The sequence below is a fragment of the Felis catus genome, chromosome X (genome assembly GCF_018350175.1).
Source record: "Felis catus isolate Fca126 chromosome X, F.catus_Fca126_mat1.0, whole genome shotgun sequence".
NCBI classification, from domain to species: Eukaryota; Metazoa; Chordata; class Mammalia; order Carnivora; family Felidae; genus Felis; species Felis catus.
In genome coordinates this window covers 101,480,802-101,500,634 of record NC_058386.1, presented here as the reverse complement: position 1 = coordinate 101,500,634, position 19,833 = coordinate 101,480,802, and the positions used below count along the sequence as shown (strand labels likewise).

Here is a 19,833-nt window from a genome sequence, read left to right as displayed (position 1 = left end):
GCTTAGTTCAACTATGATTAATGTAGTCAAGCCCTATTGTCGGTTTCTCTCCTTTCCTCATTAGCCAGATATTTAACATGCTGTTCCAGATCACACTGCAATTCCTACAGATATAAATCTAGTACACCAAACTACAGTCACCTTGGAATCTGACACACGGCCCATGCAAAAGCCTAACCTAAATGAAAAAAAGTAATTATATTTTTAAAATAACAATCGCTAATAATATTTTTACATTTCTCCAGGTATCTGTATATGTAGTCTTATAATACAGTGGTAATATCACTCCCATTTCACAGATAAGAAAACTAAGCCCCTGATAGAAAAAATGACTTGGTGTACAGGCAAGCAGCTAATTAAATGGCTCCTGAGTCCTGGGTCACTGCTGCGGACACTTGTCAAAGTCTCTCCTTTTTCATTTGAAGGACAGCAGAATTTGCCACGCTAAAATATGCCTTTTTGGCATAAAGATTATTGTGGACTGATTTTAAGAAACAGCAGATACAGGAGAAGCTCTGAAACCCGAGTAGAAGTTACCCTTTTGGAAGAGGCATTTGCTGTTTATCAGGGAAATCTCCATGTGTAAGGGCGTCTCCCTCTCTGTACCGGGAAGAGGAGGATGGCCCTAAATCTTTAGAAACTCTTACACTGGAAAAGGTGAGGACTTAAATCTGCATAAAAACCATACCCTGGTTTACTGTGCTTTGCCTGAAAACCTCCCATATCTGGCCTTCCCTCCTCCCCGCAGCCAACATCTTCTTTGGTCTTTCGCTCCAGGTGGATTTAAGGTGTTGGCTGCACGATTGTGAACGCAGTTGATGAGACGAACCGAAGCAGTGCTTAAAAGGTATCTTATATCTGTTTTGTAGGCCCATAACCGAAACCTGCTGTCCATAGATTTTGATCACATAACTCGCACGGGAAAGATCTACGATGACCACCGGAAATTCACCCTTCGAATTCTTTACGACCAGACGGGACGACCTATTCTGTGGTCTCCCGTAAGCAGATACAATGAAGTGAACATCACATATTCACCTTCGGGGTTGGTGACATTCATTCAAAGAGGGACGTGGAATGAAAAAATGGAATATGACCAGAGTGGAAAAATAATTTCAAGAACTTGGGCTGATGGGAAAATTTGGAGCTATACCTACTTGGAAAAGGTAAGTATGTAAGGACAAGAAACTACTTCTGAGTTTCTGAATGAGAATATTGCAAATGGTCCTAGTTACCGATCTTGGCGAGGAGACGTACAGGAGAAAAAAGTCTGTTCTCGCTGTTCGGCTCTGTTCAAGTAACAACAACAAAATGAATGTATACGGAGAAGCTGTTTTTCAGCTGAAAACTTTCCCCAACTGCACACTCTGCCAGGTACTCTTTCAAACTGAAGTCAGGATAATGGCTTAGCTTTCTCCTTATTTGAGCGTATTTGCTACCGCTCTTGAAAAGGTATCTTCATTATTATGAAAGCTCACACTGAGGTAAAATAAGTGGAAAATTATAAAATTGTGTGTTAATGTGTCTCAGCTCTGGAGAAGAGCCTCTTACACAGAGGATCAGGAATTCGGATTTTGTTAGGATAATCGGTGAAGTTTTAGTAGTATACATTTCAGGACTAATTTTCACAAGTAATCAGTCTGAGCAAATGGTGGCAGTGGGGCCTCATTGGTGACAGTCCTTTGTGTACAGTGAGTCTCCAGCAGCACCTGTAACGGGAGCCCGGGGCCTCCCGTCTGGCAGACATAGACAATGATTTTAATCCCACCACCGGAACCATTTATCAGACAGCCACCACATAGCAAAATGGTTTCTGGCCACATCAGCAGCAGAGAACAGTAGGGGAAATTGATTTCTATCCCTCCATCTCAATTTCTGATGTGCTAAGATGGTGTCTCTTGTTTCCCAAATCTATCCGTTCAACTGGATTCATCAGTCCTGAATTAATTTCTGGGAAAATTGAAAGATGCTTTCCCTTGAGGATTTAAGGATAATCACAGCAAGTTAACCCCTAAAAGTTCTTACAGAAGTCATAGGAACTCATAGCTCACATGACAGATTTTCGCTATTTGCACCAAATAATGCCAAGCCTTTCTCTCTAGTTTTTTAATGTTTATTTACTTTTGAGAGAGAGAGAGAGACAGAGTGCAATCAGGGGAGGAGCAGAGAGAGAGGGAGACACAGAATCGGAAGCAGGCTCCAGGCTCTGAGCTGTCAGCACAGAGCCTGACGCAGGGCTCGAACCCATGAACCGTGAGATCATGACCTGAGCCGAAGTCAGACACTTAACCGACTGAAGCACCCAGGCACCCCAATGCCAAGCCTTTCTGATACACTCCCCAAAGTTTTGAAGGAAAAAAAGCGTGCCAATGGTTGTATGTCACCATAAAACTGTAACTACTTCCCAGAAGCAGTTGCTAGAGAATTTGCCAAATTGCAAATGCCTAGGAGATAAAACAGAATTCTACTTGGGAGTCAGGGTAAAGAAGGGAGTCCTCTGCTATATCCACTCCTTGTCTGCTGAAGAAACAGATCAAATCTATCATTTGTACTCTATGCTGAAAACATCTGAATCTTATAGAGTAGTTCTTTCCTCTTGAATTTTGGTAACAAGAATGATGTGCAAAATCCTATGGCTCATGTCCTACGAAGCGCTCAACATGGTACAAAATTAAATGAATCCCATTACATGGGAGACACATGTAGCGACCTTCATATGAAAAAAAGATGCCAGGGTTGCCTGGGTGGCTCAGTCGGTTAAGCGTTCAACTCTTAATCTCGGCTCAGGTCATGATCTCGCGGTTCTTGGGTCTGAGCCCCACATGGGGCTCTACGCTGACAGCGTGGAGCCTGCTTGGGATTGTGTCTCTCCTATCTGCCCTCCCACCCCCGCTTGTTCTTCCTTTGTCTCTCTCTCTTGCTTTCTCTGTCTGTCTCTCTGTCTCTCAAAAATAAACATATTGTAAATTTTTTTGAAAAGATGCCCCTGATTATTAGATTATAAGCTGATTTGTTTTTCGAGGAATGAGGACGCGTTTGCACTGACCCCTCCACAGGTCGCACATGTGGCTAGTGAAGTAGCCAACACTCCCTAGGAGCCGCATGGGTTTGAACTCCTAACCCCAGCTTCATTAGTGCATAGTTTGCACACTGAGCTCCAACTGCCTGTGGACAGTTGCGTCTGAGTCTCTAAGACTTTTCCTTTATGCTGTCTGTACAAAAACGAAAAAGCCTTTTGAAAACCTAATGTTTAGCCCCGAGTGTAGCCTCTTTGACACCAAGGAAGCGATTTTATTGTTTCTCTTTTCTGAATTAGCTGATTATTTCATCGAACTTTCCTCAGCAAAGAATCACGTGAAGTAAACTTCACGTAAGTTCTCTTTGCTACAGAAACTTAGTTGGCAATAACTCTTTAAAAGCAAAACAAACAAAAAACCCCAACTGTATCCTGCAGTGGACAGAAATAAGACCTGACTGATGTGTCACGTATCAAGAGAAGCCCTAGTGACTTCCAGAGACTAGTTTACTGACCAGCGAGACAAGCCCAAATCACGTGTGCCTCTTAGTTGACTTTTGTCCCTTTCTTGAGTTCACGTTTAATTTGTTCTCTAATTAAAAAGTAGCTCCTGACTTCAGCAATCCTATTATGCAAAACTCAGAACGTGCAAAGCCCACAATTTTGGAATGGCTCTTTACTTTCCAAAAAATCATGTATCATGAGATGGAGTTTATTAGCATTATAATTACCAGCAATAATAATGCATTCAATGAATAGACGTGATGATTAAGTGAAATAACTTAATATAAAGCACCCAGGACATCTTTCAATAAAAGTTAGTTTCTTTCCATTTCCATTTGCATTATAGCATTTATTTTTCAGTCCAGAACAAACGCCACTTACTTGCTGCTCCTGGTAGGTAAATTCAAACAAGGAAGGAAAGGAGGAAGGAAAATGAAGGAAGAAAAAAAGAAAATTAAAGCATTTTTCAAATTGTGATGCTAGAAAGAAGAAAAGGGGGGGAAGCATATTGAATTTTACCAAAGTCCAACTTCCATGTAGCTTTTCCAGTGAAGTGATGAGGTTCTGTGTCTTCTTGTGCTCTTTTCTGTCCTCTGTGACATGGCCTTTGCTGGCACGTTCTTTCACTACGTGTGGGGCAGAGCAAACACAAAGACACTGGTTCTCATAGTATATTTTAAAGTAAGGATTCTCAGGGCGCCTGGGTGGCTCAGTCGGTTAAGCGTCCGACTTCAGCTCAGATCATGATCTCACAGTCCGTGAGTTGGAGCACCGCGTCGGGCTGTGTGCTGACAGCTCAGAGCCCGGAGCCTGCTTCCGATTCTGTGTCTCCCTCTCTCTCTGCCGCTCCCCTGCTCGTGTTCTGTCTCTCTGTGTCTCAAAAATAAATAAAAACATTAAAAAAAATTTTTTTAAAGTAAGGATTCTCAAGCTTGAAAACATAGACCTCATTTTATATCTCAAAATCCATCTGGTGTTACCTCTGTAAATTTGCTTGCCATCCCTATACCATGTTATATTCAAAACAACAGCAGATAGTTCACCTTAACGTGCAGAAATTTTGTCCAAATCGCATGACTTCCGCTAGAGCAGGTGAAAGATACATGTATCATTTTCATGCACAATGGTCTCCAAGCCATTAGAAGAAAAATAATTTGGGTAATAGCTGCGGTTGCTTAAAGGATCTCTTCTCTATTAAAAAAATCAATTATTGTTTCTTAAATTTTCTCTATGTGGTCATTAATTCTCTATCTTGATTTATGAGACTTCTCTGAGTTAATTATATTTTGAAGACTTGTGGGGCTAAAATTTTGTATTACAGTAAATGTAAATCTTTCGGTTTCCTAAAATCGTTCTTAAGGACTTCATTTTTAAAATGCATTTAAAGATATTTTATAATCATTTAATAAGATGCTTTAGCCTGATACATTTACACAAAATTGCCTCTTTGGGGCTGAAATTTCCAAAGGCTGCCTCGGGGGATACAATACACCGTACATAGCTTGAGCTTCCAGGTGGCCCCACACTGCCATCTGGTGGTTGTTCAAATGCTTTAGCTTTACAAATTTCTACCATCTCTCATTTCTATCTAGTCTCGTTCAAATGAATATCCGTGCTTGTTCTTTCTTTCTACTTTACAATGCTCTCTTTTAGGATCCCACAGCCAATTAAAAAAATACAAAGTCTCCCACTCTATTGTTTGCACTCCTAAGAAATGGCCTTTTATCCCGCCGTAGCAGCACTGTGGGCACTGGATGGACTCATAGGCATTGTTACTGAACAAACTGATAATAATGCCCACCCAAAGTGAAAAGGCAGCCAAGTGAGAGCTAAATGGTATTCTGGCAACACCACAGTTACATTCACGAGATTTCTAATCGCATCATCCGCATTCTCGCCACTGGCAGAAAGCTTTAAAACAGACCGGGGAGCTTTTGAGAGAGCACGGCATCAGCACCACCTAGGAATGGGGTCAGGCAGTGGTTCACTGCAGCGCAGTGGATGAGACGGGAGTGGGGGGGTGGGGACAGTGGCGATGTGCTACAAATGTTTGGCAGGGCGCATACAGCGACTGGGGAAGGCATGGCCCAGGCAGGCTGGTACGAGATAATGCGTGGGAGCCATATGGTGATTGTCCCTGGCCTGCATCGCAGGTGACAGATGTCATTTGCTCGTGGCAAACTGACAGAACAGAGTGGAAAGGAGCTAAGAAATCGGACTGGGAGCATAGGGTAATGCAAAGGCGTCTTCCGCCAGCTGCCCCCAGGGTCTGTGGGTTCTGCCTCGGTCAAGGACATGGTTCTCCCTTCGTGTCCTCATGCCCACACAGAAAAGCCAAGTCTCCTGCCTCTCTGTTCAGTGGGAGTGCCTCTGTTTTGGAGCTGCGTGTTGTCCACAGGTGATGAGGTGACAGGGTTTCCGCACGCAGCTCTGTACCCGCGAGGCAGAGTACTTGGTGGGGAAAAACAGGATGAACAAAGGAGAAAATAACTGCTGACTTTGACTTCACGGTCCTGACATGTGATTCCAAATCAATAATTCTCAGAAGGGCAGGGAGGATATGCAGTTTCAAGAAATACATTTAATATTAGAATCTAGTTTCATGTTTAGAAGGTTTAAGTGTACATTATGTGTGCTTATGCAATTTGTATTCATAAATATTAATGTAATTTATGTTTAGAAAATGAAAAGATACCTATCATTTACATAACACAAACTTCAGAAAATAAAGCTCAACTAAATCCTTTTGCTTGATAAGGTAATTTTCAAAAAGGGAAGGGAAAAGCGTCCTTAGAGTGTTACATGAGAATCTCCGGGGCTGAGAGTTTTTTAAATTTTTATTAAAAGATGAGATTTAAAATCTTTTCAGTTAGAAATAGGATTGAGTCCCCTGTAAAACAGTGCTCCTTCTATGTTTGTATTTAAAGTTAAAATAAGGTAAAACCAATATCAGCGAAATACCTAATTACATGCGAGGCATTATACCTCAACAAATAACTGTTTCTGAAATACGGATCAGTTTGGAGGAAAGGGGTTGTATATCCAGAGAATTCTTCACTTCTAATGGCATGTTCCCCTAATATAGTTTAAAATATGAATTGCTTGTCAACTACAGTCCAATATTTTTAAAACGTCAACTATCGGGACTCCCGGCAGGCTCAGTCAGTAGAACATGCGACTCTTGATCTCAAGGTTGTAAGTTCGAGCCCCACATTGGACGTAGAGATTACTTAAAAATAAAATTTTGAAAAAATGCCAACGGTACTCAAATAAAAAACCAAATAAAACACAAATTGCAAAGCAGTAATAATAACATTTTGCGTACAACTTTTGAGGAAGACATTTACGACTATGTGAAGTCAATGAATACTTTTTTGGTGACCATAACTCCACATGTGGCATGCCTCACCCTCCGTTTACCTCCCTCCAGTCCATCGCCACGTGGATGCTTCTCCGCAAACAGTAGCCTTTCTGGAATATTGACCGATTGCTTCTCCCAGCTCTGCCAGCACCCCGCCCTTTGACTTGCTTTCAGTGGTTCCCTGTGGCCAACATGTTTAAGTCCGGTCTCTAGCATGGCTTAGAAAGCCCAGCATAATCTGGACCCAGCCTACTTAACTGGCCTTGTCTCTTGCCAGTCACCATCCCCTCCCCTCCGACACACCCACACTCTGGCCACATGAAATTGCTCTCATCCTCTGAAAAGCCATCTCTCTTATCCAACCCCTCACAATGCTGTGCTCTTGTCAGGGGCACTCTCTCCCTACCCTGCGCCCCTCCCCCCTTTCCTTTCCTTCACCCGGCCAAGCCTTGGTCATTCTTTAGGTCTCGACTCGGAAGTCACTTCCTCCAGGAAGCGTTTCCTCACCTAAGTCTGGGTTAGCTATTCTTCCTCTGCTAGGCACCCTGTCCTTCCTCTGTCATAACACGTTTCACACTATATTGCAGTTGCTTGGTTGCTTGTCTTCCTCCTCCCTTAAACTGTAAGCTCCATAAGGTTAGACACCGTGACTGCCCACTACTGTATCCACTAGGGTCCACCACGGTGCCTGGCACGTAGTAAGGGCTCGATAAATCTGTGTTGAATGGATGAATGCGTTTCTTCTCCTCAACTTCAGTGGTACATAATACGCTATTTCGCCTTTGTCTCGTTTCAGTCTGTGATGCTTCTCTTACATAGCCAGAGGCGTTACATCTTTGAGTATGACCAATCAGACTGTCTGCTCTCGGTCACCATGCCTAGTATGGTGCGCCACAGCTTACAAACCATGCTTTCAGTGGGCTACTACCGGAACATCTACACCCCACCAGACAGTAGCACCTCTTTCATCCAAGACTACAGTCGAGATGGCCGACTGCTACAGACCCTGCATCTGGGAACAGGGCGCAGAGTGTTATACAAATACACCAAGCAAGCAAGGCTGTCTGAGATTCTCTATGATACCACTCAGGTCACATTAACCTATGAAGAGTCTTCTGGAGTGATTAAGACAATACACCTGATGCATGATGGCTTCATTTGCACAATCAGATATAGGCAAACAGGTTTGTTGTGAAACGGTGGGGCTGTGTACAACCGTACCAGTATTTTCTTATGAAATTTTTGCCGGCCACAGTGTGAAATAGAATCATTATCCTGCAGACATTCAATCCAACACGTGTTCCCTTTAGTTATTAAATTATCTTCCTTTGAAAATTAAAAACCTGCTATAGACTGCATGAAAGGTGATCCCTTAGGAAACCACCACACGTCTCTTTGTCCCTGCCTTGGCTCTCAGAAACGTTGAGATCAGAGAACCTAGTCTGTGTGCTCATTTGTAGCTCACCACCAAATCATCCCAAAGGTGCAGCTGCAAGATTTGAGCCTCACTGAAACGAGCTCAAGCCCCATGTGACCTCTATAAGCCTCAGCTGATGGCAAAATATGTTCAAAAGTCAGAACTTTTGAATCTGTTTCATCCCTTGAGCTTGGAAAATGCCAAATTCAGTTACTTTAATGCTGGGCTTCGTGGAAATCTGACCTGCTGATTTTGCAGCACGGGTTAAATGAATTAAAAGCATTCTTGTCAGTGATTATAACAAGAAAGCGTGTTTATAATATCAGTTTCCTCACCCCAAGCTGCCGGATGGGTTATTACTTACGTAGGTCCTATAGTTAAATCATTCTATAACATACAGTATTTTTTCATATTTAATGACCACAACTGTGAGTACGTATCTATGAGATGACACGCTTTCGGTATCAGAGGTCAACCTCTAATATCTTATTTCGAACGTAAAAGCATTGCTGCTAAGGAAAATAACACGAGACCTTTCTGATTGTTCACCATTACGCATCTAGCTCTGTTCTCATTATTTTTATTTTGATTCCTCAGGACCTCTTATCGGACGCCAGATCTTCAGGTTCAGTGAAGAAGGTCTGGTGAACGCTCGGTTTGACTACAGCTACAACAACTTCCGCGTCACCAGCATGCAAGCTGTGATCAATGAAACCCCTTTGCCCATAGATCTGTACCGATATGTTGATGTTTCTGGTAGAACAGAGCAGTTTGGAAAATTCAGTGTAATTAATTACGATTTAAATCAGGTCATAACTACTACGGTGATGAAGCATACGAAGATCTTCAGCGCCAGCGGACAAGTTATCGAAGTCCAATACGAAATCCTAAAGGCAATTGCCTACTGGATGACTATTCAGTATGATAATATGGGGCGTATGGTGATATGTGATATAAGAGTGGGAGTGGATGCCAACATAACAAGATACTTCTACGAATACGATGCTGACGGGCAGCTGCAGACTGTGTCCGTAAATGACAAAACCCAGTGGCGTTACAGTTATGACCTGAATGGAAACATCAACCTCTTAAGCCACGGGAATAGTGCTCGTCTTACTCCTCTCCGATATGACCTCCGAGACCGCATCACCAGACTAGGAGAAATTCAGTATAAAATGGATGAAGATGGCTTTCTGCGGCAGAGGGGAAATGACATATTTGAATATAATTCTAATGGTCTGCTGCAGAAAGCCTACAATAAGGCTTCTGGCTGGACTGTGCAGTATTACTACGATGGGCTCGGGCGACGTGTCGCCAGTAAGTCCAGCCTAGGGCAGCACCTTCAGTTCTTTTATGCAGACCTTGCCAATCCCATAAGAATTACTCATTTGTACAACCACACGAGCTCAGAGATCACATCCCTGTATTACGATCTCCAAGGTCACCTCATCGCCATGGAGCTAAGCAGTGGTGAAGAATATTACGTAGCCTGTGATAATACGGGCACGCCACTGGCTGTGTTCAGCAGCCGAGGTCAGGTGATAAAAGAGATCTTGTACACGCCTTATGGAGATATCTACCATGACACTTACCCTGACTTTCAGGTCATCATTGGTTTTCATGGAGGACTCTATGATTTGCTTACTAAATTAGTGCACCTGGGGCAAAGGGATTATGATGTTGTTGCTGGTAGGTGGACAACGCCTAATCATCACATATGGAAACAGTTGAACCTCCTTCCTAAACCATTCAACCTCTACTCCTTTGAAAATAACTACCCAGTTGGCAAAATTCAAGATGTTGCAAAGTATACCACAGGTACAAAGCTTTACACTAAACTTGAAATAACTCGGTGGTGTTTATCACATAATCTCCGTGCCTTTGTAAATATGCTTCCTCTTCCTGCCAGTTAGCCCACAAGTTATTATGCAGTCACTCTCTTCCTTAGTTTTCTAGGGCAAGCAAAACTGTGCAGGTGGCATAGAACACGATGCTTTTGCATCCCAGTGCATCGTTTCTTTCCTTTTAAGCTTGCTGTTTGTAGTTTTCACTCTTCAAAGCTTATATGAATGGTTTCATTTAAAAACTTCACGATTATGTTCCATCAAATAAACCTAATATTACGGTCCGTGTGGCCTCAGTGCCACCACCACATTAAGAGATTCAACGTGGGGCGCCTGGGTGGCTCAGTCGGTTGAGCATCCAACTCTTGGTTTTGGCTCAGGCCATGATCTCACAGTTCGTGAGTCCAAACCTCACGTTGGGCTCCATGCTGACAGTGTGGAACCTGCTTGGGATTCTCTCTCTCCCTCCCTTTGTCTCTCTCTGCTCCCCCCTGCTTGCTCGCTCGCTCTCTCTCAAAAAATAAATTAAAAAAAAAATTTTTTTAAGAGTTTCAATGCTGTAAACCCAACCCATCTCTGTGATTCTCCACGAATCAAAAGGTTTCCCAGTAGGGAGTGGATCATAGGCTTTGGAGCAGGTGATAGAAGGGGGAGTTCTATCCCTAACTTCCCACTGGCTGAACATACTGAAGGCAGGGGAGGCATCATTCAAGCTTTCCACAAAGGTTGTAAACTATGGGCTTCATCATTTGTTTTCCTTTTCTGTTCTGTGCCTCACAGACATTGGAAGTTGGCTGGAGCTCTTTGGTTTCCAGCTACACAATGTTCTACCTGGATTCCCCAAACCAGAATTAGAAAATTTGGAGTTAACTTATGAGCTTCTCCAGCTTCAGACAAAAACTCCAGAGTGGGATCCCGGAAAGGTTAGTAAAACTTTTACCGTCTCTATGTATCTGAAAAAACGAACAAACAAACAAAACAAACCAAAAAACCAGAGGAGCATCCAACACCCCGAGATGGCATTAACATATATTTCCTTCCTTATTTTTGAGTCATCTTGAATATTCACTAAAATGTCCATGGTTAATGAGGAGGCAGAAAAAAGCTTCCATGAGGAAAGGATCAGGGAATCGGAGCTTTTAGGAAAGACAAGGCCAATATGGCACTTGGTGACCTGCTGAAGTAGACAAACAAGAGGAAGTCAACTTTTAAAATTCTGCAACGGCCTACCAAGGGCAACTATGGACTCTGTATGGAGAAAACTGTTCACTGACAGATGTAAAATCTTCAGATTTCCAACAGCAAAATAATTTAGGGTGTGGTGCATTAAGAGCACGGGAAGAACAGAATTAAATTATTCTGACCAAGAAAAAGTACATAAGATCAGTGAAGTGAAAGTAATAAAGAGTATAGGGGTAAAGTCTCTGGGAAAAAGGAATGCCAGACTAGTCACGGTTTAACAGGTCATTTCATCAAGAGGATGAGGAACAAATGGAAACATGAAGTAACTTTTCCTTTCAATTGAAAGAAATAGAGGAGTGTCTCTTTGCAAAAAAAAAAAATACTTCAGAATAAAACTGATATTTGGGTGGGAGGGCTTGAAATTTAAGTGTAAAAAATTATAAGGAAAAGGCAATTTTAAATGGGTGCTATAGGCTTATCCCTAAATCCATATAATATGTAAAAGTAATTTTTATAATTAAAACGTCACTAAAAGTCCATTTTGTAATTAAAAATCCTTTTTTGAAAAGTTAATCAAAATGTTGAAAATTGCTGAAGCCCTGTTATGGATACTTGGCGGTTCACCGTTCTATTTCTTAGTATGTTTGAAAATGTCCACAATAGAAAGAGTTGTTTTTGGTTTTAAGTCCTCATAAGAAGATCTTCTTGCTGCTTTGCTGTGGTTATTTATAAGGTCATAATCTGTTTAAAGCCAAGAATAATGCCTTAAGCCATCTCTGCTCCTCACTGTGGCTAATGTATTACACCACATACGGTAACAGATCGTATTAGTTACATTGGTGAAAACGAAAGGTCTTTGTTTTGGGGGAGCTGGCCCCATGTAACTTGAAGCGACTTTTGGCTCCAAGGTTCTAGTACATTTCCTTAGGTTTAACTCACCAAGACATCAAGAAATATAACCAGGTGGCCAAGTAACCCGTTAGTCTTTGCCAAATCTCTGATGAAGAGAGTCCAAATTTATCTTGCTTTGAACTCACTCACCAGCACCGTAAAGCGAGAAGGTGCTTTCCACAGTCCCCAAGCATAACAGGTGTCTGACCCTGTGCTGCATTTTTGCACTGTGCCTTTCTTCTCTCCTAGACTATCCTAGGTATTCAGTGTGAGCTCCAGAAACAGCTCAGGAATTTCATTTCCCTGGACCAACTTCCCATGACTCCCCGATACAATGATGGACGGTGCCTTGAAGGAGGGAAGCAACCGAGGTTTGCTGCTGTTCCTTCTGTTTTTGGAAAAGGTATAAAATTCGCCATCAAGGATGGCATAGTAACAGCCGATATTATAGGAGTAGCCAACGAAGATAGCAGGCGGCTTGCTGCCATTCTCAATAATGCTCATTACCTGGAAAACCTTCATTTTACCATAGAGGGGAGGGACACTCACTACTTCATTAAGCTTGGGTCTCTGGAGGAAGACCTGGTGCTCATTGGGAACACTGGGGGGAGGCGGATTCTAGAGAATGGTGTCAATGTCACTGTGTCCCAGATGACCTCTGTGTTGAATGGGAGGACTAGACGGTTTGCGGATATCCAGCTCCAGCACGGGGCTCTGTGCTTCAACATCCGGTATGGGACAACTGTCGAAGAGGAGAAGAATCACGTGCTGGAGATTGCCAGACAACGCGCGGTGGCCCAGGCCTGGACTAAGGAACAGAGAAGGCTGCAAGAAGGGGAGGAGGGTATTCGGGCATGGACAGAGGGGGAAAAGCAGCAGCTTTTGAGCACTGGGAGGGTACAAGGTTATGATGGGTATTTTGTTTTGTCTGTCGAGCAGTATTTAGAACTTTCTGACAGCGCCAACAATATTCACTTTATGAGACAGAGCGAAATAGGCAGGAGGTAACAAAAAACATCTCTGCCTTTGCGTCACCAAAGACTGCCTGTTTTTAAAACATAAAATGGTTTGTTGTATTGGTTTTCTAGATCAGAACTCTGTATATGTAAATATGGAGGAAAAACATATCCAACTGCCTTTCAATGTGACGGAAGATGGTATTTTAATATTGTTTGTCTAAACTCTTTACGAAATGAGAGATTTTTAGTTCTTGTGTGGCAGTATTCAAAATAACACAAGTAAAACAGCTAAAAAAAAAAAAGTTTCCAGAAAGCACCACTTTAAATTTGTCGAACCATGCACATGAGTTCAAGTATAAAGAACCCAAGGTTCTACGTATCTCTACTGTGACGCGAAAGTTTCACGTTTAACTGTTGGCAGAACTTGCGAGCTATCTGAAAATGTGGTGCGATAGCATTCTGAACCTTGCATTTCGAAAGACTGCCGGCCCTTTCGCATTTTCCAGATCCGTTATAGGAAACTTAACAAGTGGAAAATGGCGTCCGCCACCATCTCCCAGAGTCACAACCCATTTGCCCTTCCTCCCTGATTATTCCTCCTTGCTTGTTAAAGTAAATGCCATGTTGTTGTGCTGTGTTTTGGCGTGCGGTGGCCGGATTCTGCCTACCATGCTTCCCTGTGGGTGTGGTAACAGACTGAAATGCCACTATTTGCTCATGTGTACGTGATACCAAGGCAGCTGGCCAATGGAACGTCTCCTGCACAACCTGTTTTGACTCCATTTTTTCACCAAATTATCTGGCTGTATTGGTGTCAGGTAAACATAGCTTCTATTAACCTGGGTAGGAATTACTCATCTATATATAGGGTGTGTTTTGGTCATAGTTTCACATTAGTGATTCCATATTTATACACTAATCCAATGGTTTTGTGCACACGAAAGGTAATTTACTACAAATGATTCTGGTACAGAAAAAAAAAAAAAGAGGTTTTAGCAGGCATACATGCCTGGGATGCTGATAAATACATTCACTACTTCTGCAGAAATTCAGAAGAGCCAAAACCTTAAAAAAAAAAAAAATAGACCTAGTACTAAGACGAAAGGAAAGCACCAAAGGGAACATCACAGTAGTTGCTGCCACATTGATTCATACCACTTAGATTTATCTTTCAAATGTACAATTCTGTATGGGACATCTCCCCTCCATAGTCAGGAAATTTAATTAAGTGAACCCTTTCCAATCGAAAACATTTCAACTGATTATAGAGAGGCAGACTGTTTTTTACCAAAACAATTGATACTTGAGTTATTTTAGTTCTCTGTCTTTACCCGTTTATTTTGATTTAATCATGTGTCCTGCCTAGGAAAATAACTATTTTCCAGAAAGGGTTATTTTTGTTCCATGATCATTTAAACTTTGGAAACAGATCGGGATTAGTGTTAATATCAGTTGCGGTTCCTCAATCTTTATGAATCCTGTAGCAAAAAGAAGCCCCTTGGTGAGCTAGGAGATTTGTGCCCAGTGACAAAGAGACAGTTTGTAAAATGCTGCGTAATTGTAAGTTACCACAAATGAAAAGACATGACAGCACAATGTGGCCTGCAGAAAATTCCCCTGAGCCAGCTTCAGCACTTTCATCCCCGGGTCTGGATATTTGCTATGTCTGAAGGAGGATTTATGATGGAGTGTTACAGTTTGGATTCTTTCCAGCTGCTACCTGAATGCAGTGTGGGGTCGTTGCCTTGCTTGGTGATGACGGTTTCCTTTGAAAATATGCGAAGTCAGAATCCGGGCTCACGTTAAGGTTTGGAAAGAGTCTGGCTCCTTACTCCACCAAGTAGAGGGAGGAAAAGGCAAGGACCTGCAGACAGTAGGGGAGGGTGTATCCAAACATTTCATTTTCAAAAACATCAGGTTGGGGTTACCACATTCTTACGTGTGTATTCTGAGAGACACAGAGAGACCGAGAGAGAATTCATGATGAACTCCTCTCTCTTTTTGATTGGAAGCACACCAGCTCAAGAGATTACTAATCCAGACTATAATCATATTATTTTTTTTTTCTGAATCAGGCCTGCGTTAGTGGTATACTGTTTATTCAGGATGGGATTCTAAAATTATGAACCAACTTGTTGGAAATTTGAATACCTCCACACCAGCCTAAAAATGGACCTTATGTTCCTAGAACCTCCGATGTTCTTTTAAATCAATGGAAAAATAATTTGTGAACTGTATATAGAGAGTGCATTCATAAATGTGATGATGTATTTTATCACTAATCCAAGATGTCAATATTAGAGTCTATTTTGCTTATATTTTAAGCGATTATTATACTTTTTGCAATTCACTGATGATGTATCATTTTCAAACTGCTTTAAATATCCATTAGAAACAAATATTTGAGGCTTTTACTTAATAGTAATTACCTTGAACTGTGCATTTCTAGTTTGTAATACATATTTATTTAGTTTGTGCCTTTAGTTTCTTAAAGTTACATTTGTATTATATTCAGGAAATGCACTTTTTATCACTTATAGCTGTGGTTTTAATACTGCCTTGAACTATTACTCTCTTTACCTCTCCCGAAGTTTGTGGGAGGAAAGAGGAAAAAAAAAAAACCCAAAAGGTTAGCACTAATGCACAGTAAATCTAAGAGAAACATTTTGGCATTTCTTAATAAGAACGTGGAGACGTGGGGTACATCGTTCAGCTGAATACAAAGAATGCCGTCATTGATTTGTAATTCTGAACTTTAAATTAGCGAAAGAACACTTTGTTTGCATTCCCTGATGAAAGTGAATGCATCTTACAGAGAAACACGAATTTCTCACACCCAGAGCACAGGCACAGGCAGCTGACACTGGACCGCCACACGCTATTCAAGTTCGAATGAGGGCACTCTGGGCTCTCATGAAGAACATTCTGGGCCGGAGGCAGGGAATACTCTGTGGTTGTTTCTTTTTCCTAGTTAGGCCCATTTTATTTGTTCTATTTTGTTCTGTTTTTACTCTTGCACTACAGTCTAGAGATCCAAATGAACTGCAAAGTTCAGTTTAGCAGACATTTAAATACATTTATTTTTAGTTGCCATTCTAATCATTATTGATTAGAAGCATGACTCCTGAAGGAAAGGGAAATAAAGCCCAATTCATAAACTAATTTCTAGCAAAACACTCTCCATATAAATAGGCATATGTTTTATTTTTAACCCAGCAAAACACTGTGTAAAATAAGTGTGTCCTTTACTGTCAATTTATCTAGAAGATCTATAATATAGAGACTATATATAGAATATAATATATATACCACATAGCCAAATGTATAAAAACTTGACGATGTATAATTTGGAATTCACATGCTAACCACATAGAGAGGTATAAAATTGAATGATACTTTTTCTAAGATTTTTCTTTTTCATTGCGATCAACACCATGTCAAGCATCCTATCATGTTCCTACTCTTTTTTCTTTTCTTTCCTCCTTTTAAAATATAGTTTTCACCAGTCCAGGCCCCACTGTAATATCACCTGAGAGAGTCAGGACAAAGTTTTTGCATTTATAAAGATATGTTCCTGTAAGGGCAATTGCAATGGAAGCAAAAGTACAGTAATCAAGTATTGAAAGAAACTTTTGGAAAGACTGGAGTGTATTATAGCTTGTGGAAAGACAGAAGGCTACAGACTGGATACAACATTCTTGTTTTCTTGGAGGAACTCACATACACACAGCTGACCTGACTAGTACTTCAGATTTCAGACTGCTCTTCCACAGCCTTCTGTAAGGTTCTTTATTCTGCAAAAGGGAAAAACAAAAAAAAAAAAAAAAGAAAAAGAAAAAAAAAACAAAAAAACAAAACAAAAAACAAAAAAAACACAAAAAAACATAAAAAACACAAAAAAAAACAAAAAAGCAAAACAAAAACAAAAAAACAGAAAACAACAAACAACAAAAAAGAATTCAAACACAAAATAGTGACTGTTATTTCAGTGTGTCCTTCATGTGAAAGCTATTAAGGACCAAACCTACTACTGTGTGTAAGAAGAAATTACTTCCTAAACAGTAACTGAAAATAGTTAGTTAAACTTGCTGTGGATTTTGTCTTGGCAGTTGTCATCTTACATTATTTGTCAAAGGAAATGTGTTTGGCAGTTAAAAATCTTTCCTTAGATTTAGTGGTGGACTTTAACCTCTTAAATAAATGTTAGTATATCAGATTGTGTCCTTGAAAAATATTTTACTTGTATGAATCATGACAATGTCTAAATCTTTACTATTCTTCTGGCAAAAGCATCGATAAGAAAGAAGGTGAAAAAGAGAAGTATAGCCTTTACCGTCAGAAAAATATTCTTTTTAGCTGCTTACTTTCTCATGAGAAGTAAAGATGTTTACAGTGTATGCCAAGATTTTCAGTTTCTATATAACAACAGTTAGAGGTTCTAATCATACTGAAAATTGTGTTATAATGGCCTGAGCCGTGTTGCTAGGAAACAATAGGTCCCAATTTTGTATTCCTGCTCTCACTCCTGTGCTGAAAAGTGACTGGATACTGTACAGGTTCATGTTCTCTGGCTGCAGTTAAATGGTCTTTTGCATTTTGCTCTGGCTTTCAGGCCAGAAGCATGCATTTTTCTACAAGAGCATCACAACAACATGCTGTAAATATTTAAAGTTAAACATTATGTGTCGATATTTGAAAGAAAAAAGTACTTTGAATATTTCATTTTTAAAAAATAAAATTGCAAACGAACGGCGTGTCCCATGTTATTCATGCGCCAAACTGCATTCTCAAGTATGTCTGGTCACCTGAGATATGAAAAGTAGCTCCCTAACAGGGAACAATAAAACCGCATCATCTTGAAAATGTAGGTGCAGAAATCAGAAAGGCACTAATCCTAAGCAGATGTCTCTTCATTTTTATTTTTCACACAAACAGGATCTCTGTCACAAATGCCCATTTAATAAAAAAAAAAAAAAAAAAAAAAAGAAGACGAAGAGTAGCTGTTGCAAGTTTAAATGCCTCTAGGCTATTACTTTCAAAAAGGTTTCTTTCTCCTGTTGATGCCTTTCTGAGCAATGGAAAGAAAATGAAGAATTGCAAGACGGGTTGGGGAGAGCTAGGAGAGCCGGGCACCCAGATGCATTGGCAAAAAAGTGAATGGGGGAGAAAGGCAGTCGGGGGCGGGGCGGAGGGGGACTGAAATAAAAAGAAAACAAAAAAAACAGCTCCCACATACTGGGCCATTACAATGGCCATTTGGTACTTTTCACAAGAAGGTATTTACAAGTGACACTGGGAAAGCAAGGCCAATAGATCTTGCAAAATTCAACTTGGTGGTAATGGGACACCCATAGTCCAAACAACTTGCTTGTTCCCAAAACTTGCTTAGAATTCTGGAATTTACACCACTCTCAGATGCCCTGCTGCCTTTTTTTAAATGCCTTTTTTTTTTTTTTTTTTTGAACTAGAGCGAGCACGAGCAAGGAAGGGACAGAGAGAGACAAAAGATCTGAAGGGGACTGTGCACTAACAACAGAGAGCCCGATGTGGAGCTCAAACTCACAAAATGGGAGGTCATGACCTGAGGCGAAGTCAGATGCTTAACTGACTGAGGTACCCAGGCGCCCCTTACACAGCGGTCTTCCCTTAGCCACAGTTTCACTTTCCACAGTTTTCAGCTACCCGCGGTAACCTACAGTCCAGAAGCAGAAGATCCTCCTCCTGACATACTGTCAGAAGGTCAATAGTAGCCTAACGCTATTATCACAAGCCTATGTCATTCCCCTCGCTTCATCTCATCACGTAGGCGTTTTATCATCTCACATCACCACGAGAAGAAGAGTACAGTACACTAAGAAATTTTGAGAGAGAGACCACATTCACGTAACTTTCATGTCAGTATATTGTTATAATTGTTCTCATTTGTTATTGGCTATTGCTAATCTCTCGCTGTGCCTAATTTATGAATTAAACTTTGTCACGGATATATATGTACATATAGGAAAAAACATAGTATACATAAGATTTGGTACTATTCATGGTTTCGGGCATCCATGGGGGTCTTGGAATGCATCCCCCCGCATCTGGGGGAGGTGGGGACTACTGTACACAGATACAGTGAAAAGAGTCACGGAGCAGAAGACAATCTTATTGTTTCAACACAACCAATCTGCAAAAAGCAATGGTGTCAGTGGAGGGGTGGGAATATTAGTATCACCTGGTCATTTTTTTTTAAATACCCATCCCACCCCACCCTCAGAGTACAAAAAGAAAGAGGCAAGGGATGCCTGGGTGGCTCAGTCGGTTAAGCACCCGACTCGATCTACGCTCAGGTCATGATCTCATGGTTCATGGCTTCGAGCCCTACATCAGGCTCCACGCTGACAGTGCAGAGCCTGCTTGGGATTCTTGCTCTTTCCTCTCTGCCCCTCCCTTTCTCGTGCTTTCTCTCTCTCGAAATAAGTGAACAAAAACTTAAAAAAAAAGAAAAAGAGGCAAGAGCTCCTACATTGAGACAATTATTAAAGGAGACAGATTTCTCCATATTCCTTCCCTATTCACCCTCACTTTTAGAGCTCTTCGAATATCAATGCTATTTAAATGTTTAGTAATATTACTACCTTAAATTTATATAATTCTAGTACCTGAGTAATCCCGGG

The 19,833-nt window shown here is 41.1% G+C and overlaps 1 protein-coding gene across 3 annotated transcripts in view; it reads left to right on the top strand.

Annotated features, from left to right (window-relative positions):
* TENM1 (teneurin transmembrane protein 1) overlaps positions 1–17,923 on the top strand; it is a 786,286-nt gene extending 768,363 nt beyond the window's left edge. For all 3 annotated transcript variants that reach the window (XM_011279454.3, XM_011279453.3, XM_019824255.2), the window contains 5 exons: positions 870–1,166; positions 7,678–8,065; positions 8,896–10,116; positions 10,923–11,065; positions 12,465–17,923. In XM_011279454.3, the coding sequence (XP_011277756.1) occupies positions 870–1,166; positions 7,678–8,065; positions 8,896–10,116; positions 10,923–11,065; positions 12,465–13,223 (2,808 nt within the window). In that variant the 3' untranslated portion in view covers positions 13,224–17,923. The remainder of the gene's footprint in view (positions 1–869; positions 1,167–7,677; positions 8,066–8,895; positions 10,117–10,922; positions 11,066–12,464) is intronic.
* The last annotated feature ends 1,910 nt before the right edge of the window (positions 17,924–19,833 follow it).